This window comes from Crinia signifera, chromosome 19 (assembly GCF_055691185.1).
Source record: "Crinia signifera chromosome 19, ASM5569118v1, whole genome shotgun sequence".
In the NCBI taxonomy this organism is placed as follows: Eukaryota; Metazoa; Chordata; class Amphibia; order Anura; family Myobatrachidae; genus Crinia; species Crinia signifera.
Window position 1 is genome coordinate 12,279,520 of NC_139226.1, and position 17,493 is coordinate 12,297,012.

A 17,493-nucleotide genomic window follows, 5' to 3' on the forward strand; every position below is an offset into this window, starting at 1 on the left:
ACTAATATGAAAAACCGAGTTTTTCGTATTAGTATTTTCCCTACGACTGCATACGACTGTTTCAGTCGTATGCAAAGTCGTGTTCCGGAAGGTCATTTACAAAGCAGTCAGATACGACTGCTTTGTAACCCACCGATGTCGTAGGAATTCGTATTAGCAGCCGTATATACGGCCGCTAATACGAATTATTTGTAGCAGTCTGCACGGATCAGTCAGATCCGTGCAGGCTGCAAGGTGTAAAAAAAATAAAAAAATAAAAATAAATGGAAAAAAAACCGGCGTGGGGTCCCCCCCACAGCCGAAACCAGCACCAGGCTGACGGAGCCTGGAGCCGGTAATTAAAAATCAGGGAACCCGACAAATAGGGGTTCCCCGATTTTTAACAACCAGCCCCAGGCTCCTGCTCTGGGGCTGGTTCCCAAAATACGGGGGACAAAATGAGTAGGGGTCCCCCGTATTTTAAGAACCAGCCCCAGGCAAAACCAGCCAGCAGGGTAATGCCACAGCCGGGGGGAGACTTTTTATACAAGTCCCCCCGGCCAAAGCATTCATCCCTGTGACCGGTCAGCCTGGCCAGGGGCCCTGGGGGAGTGGGGACCCCCCCAATGAAGGGGTCCCCCCCCTCCAGGACTTACCTGACCAGGCTGAAGCCTGGTTCTGTCCCCGATGCACCTGGGCGGTGGGCATCGGGCTGATTATGGTGTAAAAAAAAAAGATGAAACTATTGTTTTTTACTGTGGCACTACAAGTGCCAGCAAGCCTCCCCAGCAAGCTGGGACTTGGAGAACCACAAGTCCCAGCCTGCTTGGCATTAAAGGGCCCGCTGGCACTTGTAGTTCCACAGTTAAAAAAATAGTACAATAAACACACTGACACAATGAAAATAAAAGTTTAATACACACATTACATACATACTGATACTTACCTTTCTTGATCCCGTAGGTAGCCCTGGTCCTGATGTCCTGTGCCGTCCTCCAGGTCCATGTCGGCTGTCTGCGTCGTCCTCCAGGTCCATGTCGACGGTCCGTGTCGTCCTCCAGGTCCATGGCGGTGTCCGGGTCCGAAGAAATCCATGTTGGAGCTGTGGAAGGAAATCCTACTCACCTGGTCCTGCGCTGAAGAAGTCTTCTCTTGATCCGACGTAATCCAGGTAATGTTGAAGCTGTCGCCGGTCCCCGCTGTCTCCGCTGTCTCTGCATCGCGCTGAGGAGAGATGCTGAGATGTTTTATATTTGGCGCCTCTCCTCAGACTGAATTCTATTGGCCGCCTAGCGGCCAATCAGGAGCCGACTTTCTCGGCTCCTGATTGGCCTGCTAGGCGGCCAATAGAATTCAGTCTGAGGAGAGGCGCCGAATATGAAACATCTCAGCATCTCTCCTCAGCGCGATGCAGAGACAGCGGAGACAGCGGGGACCGGCGACAGCTTCAACATTACCTGGATTACGTCGGATCAAGAGAAGACTTCTTCAGCGCAGGACCAGGTGAGTAGGATTTCCTTCCACAGCTCCAACATGGATTTCTTCGGACCCGGACACCGCCATGGACCTGGAGGACGACACGGACCGTCGACATGGACCTGGAGGACGACGCAGACAGCCGACATGGACCTGGAGGATGACACAGGACATCAGGACCAGGGCTACCTACGGGATCAAGAAAGGTAAGTATCAGTATGTATGTAATGTGTGTATTAAACTTTTATTTTCATTGTGTCAGTGTGTTTATTGTACTATTTTTTTAACTGTGGAATTACAAGTGCCAGCGGGCCCTTTAATGCCCAGCAGGCTGGGACTTGTGGTTCTCCAAGTCCCAGCTTGCTGGCACTTGTAGTGCCACAGTAAAAAACAATAGTTTCATCTTTTTTTTTTACACCATAATCAGCCCGATGCCCACCGCCCAGGGGCATCGGGGACAGTACCAGGCTTCAGCCTGGTCAGGTAAGTCCTGGAGGGGGGGGACCCCTTCATTGGGGGGGTCCCCACTCCCCCAGGGCCCCTGGCCAGGCTGACCGGTCACAGGGATGAATCCTTTGGCCGGGGGGACTTGTATAAAAAGTCTCCCCCCGGCTGTGGCATTACCCTGCTGGCTGGTTTTGCCTGGGGCTGGTTCTTAAAATACGGGGGACCCCTACTCATTTTGTCCCCCGTATTTTGGGAACCAGCCCCAGAGCAGGAGCCTGGGGCTGGTTGTTAAAAATCAGGGAACCCCTATTTGTCGGGTTCCCTGATTTTTAATTACCGGCTCCAGGCTCCGTCAGCCTGGTGCTGGTTACGGCTGTGGGGGGGACCCCACGCCGTTTTTTTTTTTTCTATTTAATTTTTTTTCTATTTTTTACACTTAAAGCAAATACGACAGGAAAATGGTGTTCTATTTTCCTGTCGTATTTGCGTGGGTGTTTCACACCACTTAGCAGCCGTATTATCCATGCGGCTGCTTAGTAAATCAGAAACCACCATTCTTTTGAATGGTGATTTCTGTCGTATCCTATCGATGGTGTAGACATTCGTATTTGTAAATACAAATACGAATGTTCCATCTTTAGGACTACAAATTGTTGTATTTTTGGGATTGTAAATCCCGAAAATACAAATTCGTAAAAAAAAGGTGTATTTCTGCCTACGAATACACCTTTTTTCTACGAATCCATTTTGGTAAATGTCCCCCATAATGTCTAGATATCAAATTTACTGCCCTCTCACCCCAGAATGGGCCCTTTGGGATATAACCCCGGGAGCAAATGTTTTAAGTCTAACACAGGGACAAAAAATATTATTAACAAAGATATTTGCTGCGGCAAGGAAAACAATTCTATCTCAGTGGATTTCAGCCAGTACATTGGGAATAACATTGTTAGAGCCCCGAAATACCTTTTTGTTTCAGATGGACTGGCTAGAAATGTCACAGAGAAAAGAAGCAAAAATAAAGAAATTTTTCTCCATTTGGTTACCACATTAAATCATTACCTGTAGATCTAAAAAATATCCTGAGACTAAATATCCAAACAACCTCCTGGTACGAACGGGAAATAGCACAAGCGGGTAGACAACCATTTTAAAACCGATATCGAGATAGCTAACATAGAGGGTGAAGGAATAAAATAGCTCGAGAGACGAAGTAATAAATGTAGTAATAAGAAACACACAGTAGAAATATGGGTGGGTAACCAGAAGAAAAATAAGAGAGGGATAAAGTATAAAGAAAAATATAGACAACTCCAGAAGAACATCTACACAAGAAATAGAAAAAGGGAATATAAGTATTGGGATAACAAGAAGGTAACCTTAGGTCTAAACAACCTCCACTCTAAACAGATCTTTCTTCATATGAGTTTTATAAATGGCACACCAATATGTGTGACGAAATATTTGTGACGTAATACTTGTGATGTGGTATTTATCCTTTTTATATGTTATGTATATGTATGTATGTATGTATGTAAAGGTATGTTTGTAAGTCTTGTTTAAATTAAACTAATAAAAAAAAATAATAATTATGTCAGGATGTCTTAGAGTGGTTTATTAATATACTTTAGCTTAGTAAAAGAGAGTACGAGCTTGTCCTAGTGCAAAATGACTGACTATGGCAAGAGAAAAGATCCTGATAATTGACCAATTTTCATGGTCACAATTGTGAATATTGTGTTTTGTTTTTTTGGGAGAGGATGCTCTGTAATTGAAGTGACCAAGGAATAAAACTTGTTGCAAAAATCAATAAGTTTGCCCTTATTAGAATAGTGCACCTATGTGTCTTCTAATGTCCAACAAACTCTTTACTGAATGCTCCAGTAAGTTCAGTAACAATGCATTACACTCTGTTCTTTAGGTGCAGGATTTAAAACACTTCTATTTATTGTCTTTACTTGACAGTTTTTTTTAAACATGAATTGGTCTGAAAAACAGTTTTGCATCCCCTATGCTGGGAACATGAAAGGGCTGCATTACAGCATATAATTATGCCAAAGATAAGTCAATATATTAACAGTTAAGCTGTGTACACACGCAGCAATATATTGCTCAGTGTCTCCTTTTCATCAGCGCCCAGAGATGGTTGCTGTTTAACAGGAGACTCTGCCTGGGCAAGAGGCAGGGAAACAGCTGATCGCAGGAGCTTGCTCCTGCGACCAGCGACCATCAGGTGCTGCACACGGGAGCACGCACCTGGCGATTTATCGTCGACAGCAAAAACAAATCACTGGCAATATGGTCGCTCATATTACTACTGATCACAGTATAAATTTGTTACCAAAATGGGCAAAAAAAATGCTGCACTCCAGGTGGGGCAGATGTAACATGTGCAGAGAGAGTTAAATTTGGATGGGGTGTGTTGAAACTGAAATGTATGTTGCAGTGTAAAAATAATGCAGCCAGTATTTACCCTGCACAGAAACAAAATAGCTCACACAAATCTAACTCTCTCTGCACATGTTACATCTGCCCCACCTGCAGTGCAGCATTTTTTCCCCATTTTGAGAACAAATTTGTAATGCAATCAGATCTGATTAAGGGCCATTATGCAGTGTTATATTTCACACAGTGTCACTGAAATTCCATTTAGGGTATTTGTGCTTCTCTTATAAACACGTTCAGGAGAAAACACCATATTCACAATTGTGACCATGAAAATGGGTCATTTATCAGGGATTTTTTCTCCTGCCAAAGTCAGTCCCTTTGCACTAGGACAAGCTCGTACTCTCTTTTACTAAGCTAAAGTATATTAATGAACCAATCTAACACATCCTGACAGAATTATAACTAGATCAGAGCATCTTCATAGGTTTCGTTATTTTCATCTAAAAGTGAAACTTCAGGCCTCTTGCCAGAACAGATGTTCAGTGGCGTAACTATAGCCCCGCAGCCCCCGCGGTGGCGGGGAGGCGCTGAGGGGCTGTGGGCGCCGATCTGCAGGGCTATAGTTACAACTATATTTAACAACCCCCCCCCCCCCTTACCCCTCCGCATGCCGCCGCCGCCGCATTCAGGGTCCCGACTCCCGGCCGCAGCGCAGATCTTGTCCTGGCTCCGTCTCCTCCTGCAGTACTTCTAATGAAAAACAACTATGAGAAAATGGCCGCCCCCTAACAGCAGACAGTTTTTGAGGATGCTAGAGGAGGCGCGGGCCTCCTCTAGCATCCTTAAAAACTGTCTGCTGTTAGGGGGCAGCCATTTTCTGATGGTCATTATAGAACTGCAGGAGAAGACGGAGACGGAGCCGGCTGCGGGACCCTGAATGCGGCGGCGGCACGCGGAGGGGTAAGGGGTTTTTTAACTTAACTTGGGAAGGTGGGTGGGAGGGCTGGGGGAGAGGGGGGCGGCGCTTCTAGCTATGCCGCTGAAGATGTTGACTCAGATCAAAAAGCTTCTGCACATTTCTTATTCAGGTCAAGTCACAACTTTTCCACACTAGCCGATTCTGAATATCTCAATTTCAATTTTTTCACTCCGCCCTAGTCTTTACCCTTTGTATTCAGTGGAATTACAGCAGCCACATGAACTGTACCAACACAACATTGTGGCCCCACAATGAAGGATAAGGATAAGAGGCGTCTGCCAGTCTGTACAAGTGTAACAGTGTTAAGTGGACAGAGCGCAATAAATAGATTAGGATCCCAGCAGGTTTCTTTCCATTATAGGGAGCACAGGTAGTGTAATGGTCAGCATGACCACCTCACAGCACTGAGGTCTTGGGTTCAGTTCCCACTATGATTATGTGTGGAGTCTGTATGTTCTCGCTGGTACAAGCTTTCTATGGGTTCTCTGGTTTCCTCCCACAGTCCAAAAATATATTGTTGGTTCATTTGCTACTAACAAAAATGAATTCAAGTGTGTGTGCATGTGATAGGGAACATGGATTGTAAGCTCCACTGGTTCAGGGACTGATGTGAATGGCCAAATATTCTCTGTACAGCGCTGCAGTATATGAGTGTGCTATATAAATAACTTGTAATAATATATGTGGTCAGGAGGGTGTGCGACTATGTGACACTACTGACATCTGATGCCTTCACCTATAGGGGTACCTCGGATCACCATTGCGACACACGCCTCCTGTGTTCTCAGTCCGGCTGCAGAGTCCGGAGCTCTGTGCCCATGGTCATATACACACCGTGGCCCCACTCCATGCGCAGTCCTGAAAACATTATGTCAATTGGGGTCGAATGGGGACAGCATGCGGTGGTGGATCAGCCCCTAAGTTTATAAAACAATGCTTCCAAGCAGGGAATGATGTGGCCTGTAGTAATTCAAAGCACATTGGCTCATGATGCTATTTCCAGATCAAGTCCCTGAGTAACAGAAAACGTCTAAAGAATGTCAGCTCTTGAACTTGAGGGGGGGGATTTTATACAATTTGTAGACAAACCGGGTGCTTTTTGTTTAACCCTTGCACACCCGCATGTGACCGTGCAGTCCGTGTACCCCATGTTCTGAAGCTTCCCTACAATAGCTGCTGACCCTACTGAAGCAGACCTACAGTACTGCATATACACAGGAACAGCTTATATACGTACATACATTCCCTTCATACTGTACAGTACTGCACATACACAGGAACAGCTTATATACGTACATACATTCCCGTCATACAGAACTGCACATACACAGGAACAGCTTATATACGTACATACATTCCCTTCATACTGTACAGTACTGCACATACACAGGAACAGCTTATATACGTACATACATTCCCTTCATACTGTACAGTACTGCACATACACAGGAACAGCTTATATACGTACATACATTCCCTTCATACTGTACAGTACTGCACATACACAGGAACAGCTTATATACGTACATACATTCCCTTCATACAGTACTGCACATACACAGGAACAGCTTATATACGTACATACATTCCCTTCATACTGTACAGTACTGCACATACACAGAAACAGCTTATATACGTACATACATTCCCGTCATACAGTACTGCACATACACAGGAACAGCTCATATACGTACATACATTCCCTTCATACAGTACTGCACATACACAGGAACAGCTTATATACTACATACATTCCCTTCATACAGTACTGCACATACACAGGAAAAGCTTATATAGGTACATATACATTCCCTTCATACAGTACTGCACATACACAGGAAAAGCTTATATAGGTACATATACATTCCCTTCATACAGTACTGCATATACACAGGAACAGCTTATATACGTACATACATTCCCTTCATACAGTACTGCACATACACAGGAACAGCTTATATACGTACATACATTCCCGTCATACAGTACTGCACATACACAGGAAAAGCTTATATACGTACATACATTTCCTTCATACTGTACAGTACTGCACATACACAGGAACAGCTTATATACGTACATACATTCCCGTCATACAGTACTGCACATACACAGGAACAGCTTATATACGTACATACATTCCCTTCATACTGTACAGTACTGCACATACACAGGAACAGCTTATATACGTACGTACATTCCCGTCATACAGTACTGCACATACACAGGAACAGCTTATATACGTACATACATTCCCTTCATACTGTACTGCACATACACAGGAACAGCTTATATACGTACATACATTCCCTTCATACTGTACAGTACTGCACATACACAGGAACAGCTTATATACGTACATACATTCCCGTCATACAGTACTGCACATACACATTAACAGCTTATATACGTACATACATTCCCTTCATACAGTACTGCACATACACAGGAACAGCTTATATACGTACATACATTCCCTTCATACAGTACTGCACATACACAGGAAAAGCTTATATAGGTACATATACATTCCCGTCATACAGTACTGCACATACACAGGAACAGCTTATATACGTACATACATTCCCTTCATACTGTACAGTACTGCACATACACAGGAACAACTTATATACGTACATACATTCCCTTCATACAGTACTGCACATACACAGGAACAGCTTATATACATACATACATTCCCTTCATACAGTACTGCACATACACAGGAACAGCTTATATACGTACATACATTCCCTTCATACAGTACTGCACATACACAGGAAAAGCTTATATAGGTACATATACATTCCCGTCATACAGTACTGCACATACACAGGAACAGCTTATATACGTACATACATTCCCTTCATACAGTACCGTAGGTGGCGCTGCCAGATTATGCTACCTGGGGGTAATATTAACAGAAACCAGCTACAGAACCCCCCCCCCCAAAAAAAAAAGCCAGGCCAGATGTACTAAGCCTTGATAAGTGATGGAGAGATAAAGTACACACCACAAAGCTCTCAAATGTAATTTTTACACAAAACCTGCAACATGGCAGTTAGGGACTGATTGGCTGGAGCTGTATCTCTATCCACTTCATCACTCTCCAGGGATTAGTGCCCCCCCCCCATGGCTTGTAACATGGCAGTTAGGAGCTGATTGGCTGGCACTTTATATCTCTCAGAGGATTAGTACATCCCCAGATGGAATATAACATGGCATGAAAGGAGCTGATTGACTGCAATTATGTCTCTCTCCACTTCATCACTCTCCAAGGATTAGTATATCCCCCCATGGCCTGTAACATAGCATTTAGGGGATGATCAGCTCACAGTTTATCTCTCTCCACTTCATCACTCTCCGAGGATTAGTACATCCTCCAGGGCCTGTAACATGACAGTTTGGAGCTGATTGGCTGGTACTTTATCTCTCTCCACTTAATCGCTCTCCAAGGAGTAGTACATCCCCCATGGCCTGTATCATGACAGTTAGGAGCTGATTGGCTGGTACATTATCTCTCTCCCCTTTGTAACTCTCCAAGCACCTCCCCACCCCAATCCTGAGAACATTCCAGTCATATTTGCACCTCAGACATACTTCATCCCCTCACTCACCATCCTTGTCCGTCTTTCCTCCTCAGCCATCTCTTCAGCAGCGACCTGCGTCTCTTTGGCGACGCACTAGGCGTGGAACAGTTGGACCAGGCCTCGTCCTCGCTAGACGGGGTCACCTCTATGGCCGGAGGCGTCAGGGTCTGCCCACTGACCGCCGCCCCCTCTGTCTGACTCTGGTCACTTAACTCCGGTGACCCCTGACCTTTTTTTAGCTCTAACCGCCGCCGCCTGGCACTTGGCGTCGATGAGCATGACCACAATTCCGGAGGCTTCAGTTGTCTGAAGGTTTCCATGGCAAATGTGGCAAATCAAAGCCGATCATCTCCTACTTCCAAACGGCTGGTACGGATTTATAAACTCCACGCAGTAGACCGTCCATTGCCAAGCGTCCACTGTATGAATCCGGGGCCTGCTGGTACAGTGACCCCGCAAATGACATTGAATGAATCACCACAATGGTTTCTTCCGATATAGAATGTCCAACGTTTGCACTTCTTAAGCTTTTGTTTCCAGAATACAGATCCGCATCACTGGAGTATACACCAGGGGCTGGCTTCATGTCACCTTACATTCATTGTTCTGTTCTGAGATCCGCAGTGTCACAGACGAGCGGCCAAGCATTCGTTTACTGCCCAGGATCTAGCCCCAGGGAAAGCAATTATTTTAAAACATCTCAATTAACATAAGTGCAAAATATCCCTTTGGTTTAAGCACTTTGTGGGCACTTGGCTGATCCTGCAAAGAAGGAAAACTCAGCGGGAATATCAGATTATTGTCTGGTCACCAGAAACACTCTTCAGAGTCCGCCAGAGCAATTCGGAGTTTAACGCTGGATGGTTTATGCTTCCCAATATCCTGGTTAGTGTGTTTGCCCACCTCACCCCTTTAGCAGACAGACGTAGACCCTCCTCAATTCTACAGCGAACCTCAGTTCTGCGCTGTTATGCTCCAGATAGAGACGCCCCATCTTATCTGTTAAGAGACAAAAGTAAAATGTATAAATATTTATCAAAGTGACCGATATTAAAGTTAAGCCCCGTACACACGGGGAGATATATTGCTGAGCAATATATTGCTAGCAATATATTGCTCAGCAATATATTGCCCAGTGTCTCCTTTGCATCAGCGACCAGAGATGGTTGCTGATGAAAAGGAACCTCTGCTGGGGGAGCCGCAGAGGTAATTAGCTGGTCGCAGGAGCAAGCTCCTGCGACCAGCGATTACAATGGGGTAGAAAACGGGAGCGCACACTTGCGACCATATTCCCAGTGATTATAGCCCCTATCGCCCCCATGTGTACACAGCATTAGGGGTAATTATCTCAAAGCAATTAGTGATTCCATCCCATAATATTGGGTGTGTTGTGTTGCAAACTAATTTGTGCTTTGCAAATCGATAACAGCTATATACTGTGCAGGCGCAGACGATATCGCAATCTATAAACAGCGCCAGGTAACATGAAACCTTTAGATGACTTTATCTATTTGCACATGACCCGGGGAACATTTACTAATAGATAGAGATGGTTTAAAAAAATACTGTGTATAAGTTTAAGTTTTTTCCATAGGAAACAATGTTAAATGGGCCACAGAGGCCAAATAGGCACCCTAAAGTGTGAAATGGCCCCCACAATTGTTAACGCCACCCCACGATCAACGTCAACCCGAAGCGTGGCGAGCGCAGCGAGCCCGCGAGGGGCGGCGGTACGCGTCCTACAACCTTTTCATACCCCCACTATCCACGTCGGTGTGGAGTTGAGAATAGAAAGTGTGGCGAGCGCAGCGAGCCACCGAGCCCGAAGCGTGGCGAGCGCAGCGAGCCCCACGAGGGGACGCGGATACCTTCACAGGTATCCGCATCCCCTCGCAGGCTTCACAGGTGTCCGCGTCCCCTCGCGGGCTTCACAGCTGTCCGCGTCCGCTCGCCACGCTACGGGCTCGGTGGCTCGCTGCGCTCGCCAAACTTCCTATTCTCAACTCCACGCTGACATGGATAGTGGGGGTATGAAAAGGTCGTAGGACGCGTACCGCCGCCCCTCGCGGGCTCGCTGCGCTTCGGGTTCACGTTGATCGTGGGGTGGCGTTAACAATTGTGGGCCATTTAACATTGAACAGGAAAATCGGGTCAATTGGGACATTTAACATTGTTCCCTATGGGAAATCGCGGGCATCGCGTCGGTCGCATCGCACCCGATTTTTAGTGCATTCAATGCCCGCGATGGCCCCGATTTTTTACTAACGATGCCCACGATCAAAATCGTGGGCGCCCTTCTAGGTAAAGAGTACTAATATATATATATATATATATATATATATATATATATATATATGTATATGTATATGAGACAATCATTAAAGTTCTCTGATTATCTATTATTGACTTCAACAGTACAGTGGACAAATGGTACATAGGGCATGATTCATTCACAGCCTAACGAACAGGTAAACGCCGCCCGAACCCTTCCCCGCCGCCCGAATCCCCTCGCTAGCATGCAAGGGGATAAGTACGCGAACACATCCCCTCAGATGCGGCCACTCAGATGAAAAAATCATTCGATAGCCGCTGACCATCGGATGATTTTTCCTCCATTCGTGGATACATGTAAGTCATACTTAGGGCCTTATGTTACAAGGGGACCGATGGTGGCGCAGTTCTCCAGGTGCACGCACCCAGGACAGAGGGTGGGGAGTGGAGAGGGGTGGAGGGCGGCTCCATTAGCATATGGGAACGCCGAACGTTTCATGGGCGTTCTCAAGCTAATGAGGCCAGGACACGGGTGCAGGGGGCGGGCTGGTGACATCACCGGATGTCAGCGGCCCGCCCATTTCCATCCCAGCATGCATGCCTATGTAAGTGACTGACAATACACAATTGTCCTTCCACTTCCGCAGCGCCTAACAATACACAAATGAGCAAAAGCATAACTAATTACAGTACAATACAATGTAGGACAAGTACATGGTAAATATAGTTACATCAGGGGACAGGACACTGACACAATTACCAGGGTGGCAGAGGTTTATATATTCTAAGAAAGGCACCTGAGGAGAGAGGGCCCTGCCCGTGAGAGCTTACATTCTAAAGACTTGAAAGTCACTTTTATATGCATGCACGTTCCACATTTTTCGATTAGTCGGCGACCATCGAAAGATGTGGGAGGTTCCCCCTGCCCTTGCTGCGTAACATCCATTCGCAAACCCCTGCCAGCGAGTCGCCTTTGCGATTGGGTGACCGCAGCCAATCATTCGCAAGGCGGGGTTTGGTGGACTCGCAAGGCTGCGATTCACAGCCTTCTGAATCAACCAGAATAAATGTCTGGGTATTCCCCTGCTGCCAGCTGATTGACAGGAAGTTGCCATTTGTGGGTGTCACCCGTCCATTTTCTGTGTCAGAGAGATGCAGGCGTGCCCAGGTGTTTTTTGGGAGGGTCAGTGACGTCAGCTCCAGCCTTGATTTTCGCAAGACATTTGCAGAATTGGGCGTCTTTCACTGTCTGAGTGGCGGCTATCTGATCAGGTCTGAATAAGGCCCAAAGTACCAACCAAATAGCTACTAACTGTCATTTTTCAACCACAACCTGTAATATGGCCGTGAGAGCAGATTGGCTGGTACTTAATCTCTCTCCAAGCTTTGATACATCTCCCCCTCAGTAAGAAATAATAGTACGTACAGTAAGAACCAAACCCTTACGTATTCTCTCTACCAACGTGCATTCAATCCGCGGGCACCGAATGATTCTCCGATGACAAGGACGTTAATAAAGTCACATCTGGTATTTATAGAAAGCTGTATAAGTGACTTATGTGCACTTTCCTCTCCTCCAGAATCTCCAGCGAAGAAACTAATTAGAAAATAGAAATCCACAGGTCGTTCTAAAAATGGAACTTTTTAATTAACAGCAATAAATATTCCCTCGTCTTCTTCCAGAGTGAGGTGACATTGCACGGTCACGCGTCCCAGGGGATGGCGCACTGGTGTCGGCCGCTGAAGGCCGACACAGCTCATTACTACGGCTGCTGCCTGCACACAATAATGGCGGCATGTGATGTGACAGATGACGCCGGCACCTTTACAAACAGGGGGGGATTCATCAGAAAACAACGGCGGACAGAGGGAGAATGGCACAGATCCGGATGATATATTGCACTCGGCAGAGGGCTCTGTATTAATAAGTTGCCACACACACACACACACACCTGTGTAACTGGCTAAACCTAGTGGCCCCTCCCTGCAGCCTAACCACCCCCCCCACACACACACACACACACACACACACACACACCTGTGTAACTGCCTAAAACTAATAATAGCCTCTCCCCACAGCCTACCCCCGCACACAACTGTCAAAACACCGACAGCCGGGTTCCCAACAGCCACCTGCTATATTCCCTCGTGGGGGTCCACGACCCCCATAGAGGGAGAATAGAATAGGTGGCAAGCGCAGCGAGCCCCCGCCCCCCATCCCCCACAGGCTTACCTGTCTGCGCGTCCCGGCTCCCCTCCTGGCTTCAATCAAATCTATGGAGACGGACCACGATAAAATGGCCGCCCCATAAAGCAGACAGTTCTCTGAAACTGTCTGCGGTATGGGGGCGGCCATTTTATCGTCGTCCGTCTGCATAGAATTAATTGAAGCCAGGAGGGGAGCCGGGACGTGCAGACAGGTAAGCCTGCGTCGATGGGGGGGGGGGGGGGGGGCGAGGCTGAGGCGCCCCCCCATTAACGGCGGGGGGGGGCGCCCCAAACCTAGCTACGCCACTGCCCCCCTCCCCCACATACTCGCCGCTTGGGACGCCGGCTCATTCTGGCATCTGCATCATGATCCTCTTCGAGGTTTTGGCGCCGATATCCTGACCACATACCAGACCAAGCACCCAAAATAGTTAGGAAAACAATTGTGAAAAAATTCTTATTTTTGCATTTTGCAAAACGGACGATTATCGATAGACTGCAAATGTGTATGGATCTTGTGCACAGCCAGAGGAAAAAATCCAGCGTCTTATTTGATAGCTGCCCATTTGCAAGGTGACTAGCAGGAAGCCAACATCTGGGGCTGGTAACAGGCTGTAATGTGTAACCACACACACACACACACCCCCGTGTCAGGGATAACTGACAATGCCGAACTTTTCAATGTATTGACCTTTTGCCTGTCCATCAATAGTGGTCAACCGAGACACCATAGACCTAATGATCCACCGTCCTACTATAAATCTGCCCCTGACAGAGGCCCATCCCTGCTTCATGCCGGAAGTCCTGGACATGTATGTGTGGCGCGCATTGCTGGTGAGGGTTCTGGAGAATCCCTCTGCCAGTCCTTTCTACAAATTGTAGCCTGTAGGCTACAACGGGCTAACGCCATGGTCTTCAGATGGTGCTACCTGAGGGCGCTAAGCTTGGGAATGGTTGTCATTTTGGAGCAGGTAAATCTGACATTATAACACCCCTCATCGAAACGTGTCACCTGCTGTAATCCCTCCTTTAATACATGGGGGTGATGCTAAATATTTGCTGTTACCTTCCAAAAACTGGTGTTATCATTGAATGAGGCACAAATATTTAACGTTAAATGGGCCCATTTAACTTCCCCGATTGATTCGTACTTAACTCTCTATTTGCAAATCTCCACCTATGTATTATTGTACGTGGATCTGTAATTTTATGAGTATATTTATACCGGTGTCCTCTGACCTACACAGTAACAGCTCCCCTGCACAGCTCTCTCTCTCCCTGCCCAGCTCTCTCCCTGCAGAGCTCTCTCCTCCTGCCCAGCTCTCTCTCTCTCTCCCTGCCCAGCTCTCTCTATCCCTGCAGAGCTCTCTCCCCCTGCCCAGCTCTCTCTATCCCTGCAGAGCTCTCTCTCCCTGCCCAGATCTCTCTCTCTCCCCCTGCCCAGCTCTCTCTATCCCTGCAGAGCTCGCTCTCCCTGCCCAGATCTATCTCTCTCTCCCCCTGCCCAGCTCTCTCTATCCCTGCAGAGCTCTCTCTCCCTGCCCAGATCTCTCTCCCTGCCCAGCTCTCTCTCCCTGCCCAGCTCTCTCTCTCCCTGCCCAGCTCTCTCTCTCTCTCCCTGCCCAGCTCTCTCTCCCTGCCCAGCTCTCTCTCTCCCTGCAGAGCTCTCTTTATCCCTGCAGAGCTCTCTTCCCCTGCACAGCTCTCTCTCTCCCTGCCCAGCTCTCTGCCTGCAGAACTATCTCCCCCTGCCCAGCTCTCTCTCCCTGCCCAGCTCTCTCTATCCCTGCAGAGCTCTCTACCCCTGCACATCTCTCTCTCTCCCTGCCCAGCTCTCTCCCTGCAGAACTATCTCCCCCTGCCCAGCTCTCTCTCCCTGCCCAGCTCTCTCTCTCTCTCCCTGCCCAGCTCTATCTCTCTCCCTGCACAGCTCTCTCTCCCTTCACAGCTCTTTTTCTAACCCTGCCCAGCTCTCTCCCCCTGCACAGCTTTTTCCCCCTGCACACCTCTCTCTCTCTCTCTCTCTCTCTCTCTATCTGCCTACATAGCTGTCTCTCTCCCTGCCCAGCTCTTTCTCTCCCTGCCCAGCTCTCTCTCAAAGCTCAGCTCTCTATCTCTCTCTCAATGCTCAGCTCTCTCTCTGCCTGCCCAGCTCTCCGTCCCTGCCCAGGGACCATCTCCCGCACCTCTGTTAGTCCACTATTAATAACCACTGTCTGTGGCAGAGGACTGCAATATCTATCACTGTACAATTACAAGGCAGCCATTTCTCACATAGGCAGTAATTGTCTGCTGGGTTGTATGTATGTGTGTGTGTGTGTGTGTGGGGGGGGGGGGGGGGGGGGGGTACGAGGGCCCTGCCTGCCATTAGCCCTGCATGCTTCAGGAAGGGTAATACATGTGAATGCTCTATTTCCACCATAAGGCCGCAGACACAGAATCGCTGCTGGAGCTAAATAATCTTATTGATGACAACTGGGAAAATAAATCCCAAAGATAAATGGCACCGACTTTTAACTTTCATGTCACCGCAACCTGTACCTGTCAGGCGTGTACTGAACACCAGGAACATCCTGAACTGTGGCCGCTACGACTGGCTCGCATTGTCTCGCTGCCTGTGACACTAGTAATGGTTATATACTGTATCGCTGCTATATCTGTAAAGAGCAATTCTTTTGATGGAGACAGAACCAAAAATTCTGTTTTTTTCCCCCCGTTCCTTCCGGCATCGCGCAGAAACTACTGAATGACTCTGCGTTGTGTGTTCACAGGTATATAGGTTACCTGTTGGACGGGCAGATGTACTCAGCCAACAGAAGTGATAAAGAGGAAAAAGGGCCTGATTCACACCGGCTTGCTAGGCTGCAGAAATTCAGAGCCTAGAGAGAAGGTTAACGCTGCCCCGGCGAGCGCAGTGCCGCCCCCCGCTTTGATCGGCGCACATCCGCCTGCAGAGGAAAAATCGTGGGACGGTTGCTTACGCTGATGTCCAATTTGGGGGCGGGTGTTAACATCCTGTGACATCATCCACCCGCCCCCGAGCAAGCCAATTTTGTGGGCGCGCCCATTAAATGCCAGGTGTCCACTCCGGAACGCCAATCCATGTGCGAATGCACACGCAAGAGAAAATCTGGGCTCCAAAGTACCAACCAATAAGCTTCTACTAGCCATGTTACAGGCTGTGTTTTAAAAATGGCAGTTGGGGGCTGACTGGCTGGTAGTTTATCACTTTTTTCAACTGAGAAATGTATTATCTCACACCAGAGAGAGGAGGAATAAAGGAAAAGAAGACTGTTTATGCACAGTGTGTGTCATAGTTCCTCTTAGCGTATGCCAGTCTGGTGACACTTTATAAATGATGTGAATTAATATCATGGGCAAAATAATGAATGAATGTAGTAAAATAAATATGTATATAATATTCTACATTGCATAGGATAATTTACAACCAGTCCTCAGACCATAACCTGTACCGGTTTTTGTTGGGACAGTCCCACATCCCAACCGCGGCCAGCAGTGTCCTGTGTTGGGGGTGGGACAGTTCGGTGCCCCCCCCCCGGCTGGTTGCTGCTCTGCACATGCACACAGCGTCTATTCACTGTGTGAGAGGGACTGGGGGCATGGCCAGCTGCTCATACAGCGCTGGCCATGTCCCGACAGTGGCAAAACCGGGGCCGGAACCTTGCAGGAGTGCAGCGATCATAGGCCATGCCCCATGACCACGCCCCTATTTTCGGCGCACGCAAATGTTCCTCCTCCACTTGCCCCAAAGTTGGGTGGTACCTGTGATACTAAGCACTGAAACATCTCTCTCTCCCTCACTCACACTCTGGGGGGAATTTACTAAGATGGGAGTTCTAGTTCACATAGGATGTTGCCATGGGCAACCGTTCCGGTTTTTGCTACATGCACGGACCATACAGGGACCCCCTGGGACACTCCCCCCCCCCCCCCCCTGTACCCTTAATGGGTCATAAAATGGAGAGAGACAAAGTAGCAATCAGCTGCCAACTGTCTGTGATAAAAAAAATGACAGTTGTGAGCTTATTGGTTATCAGTTTCTCTCTCCACTTCCCCACTGTTATTATTAGTACATCTGTGTCTGTCTGCTTCCCTCCCTCTCTCTCCCTGTCTCTCCCCCCCTCTCCCTAATAA

At 47.6% G+C, this 17,493-nt stretch overlaps 1 protein-coding gene across 6 annotated transcripts in view; it reads right to left on the reverse strand.

Annotated features, from left to right (window-relative positions):
• Positions 1-17,493, reverse strand: part of GRAMD1A (GRAM domain containing 1A) — a 167,297-nt gene that overhangs the window by 149,076 nt on the left and 728 nt on the right. For all 6 annotated transcript variants that reach the window (XM_083162050.1, XM_083162047.1, XM_083162049.1 and 3 more), the window contains exon 2: positions 8,887-9,858. In XM_083162050.1, coding sequence (XP_083018176.1) covers positions 8,887-9,179 — 293 coding nt within the window. In that variant the 5' untranslated portion in view covers positions 9,180-9,858. The remainder of the gene's footprint in view (positions 1-8,886; positions 9,859-17,493) is intronic.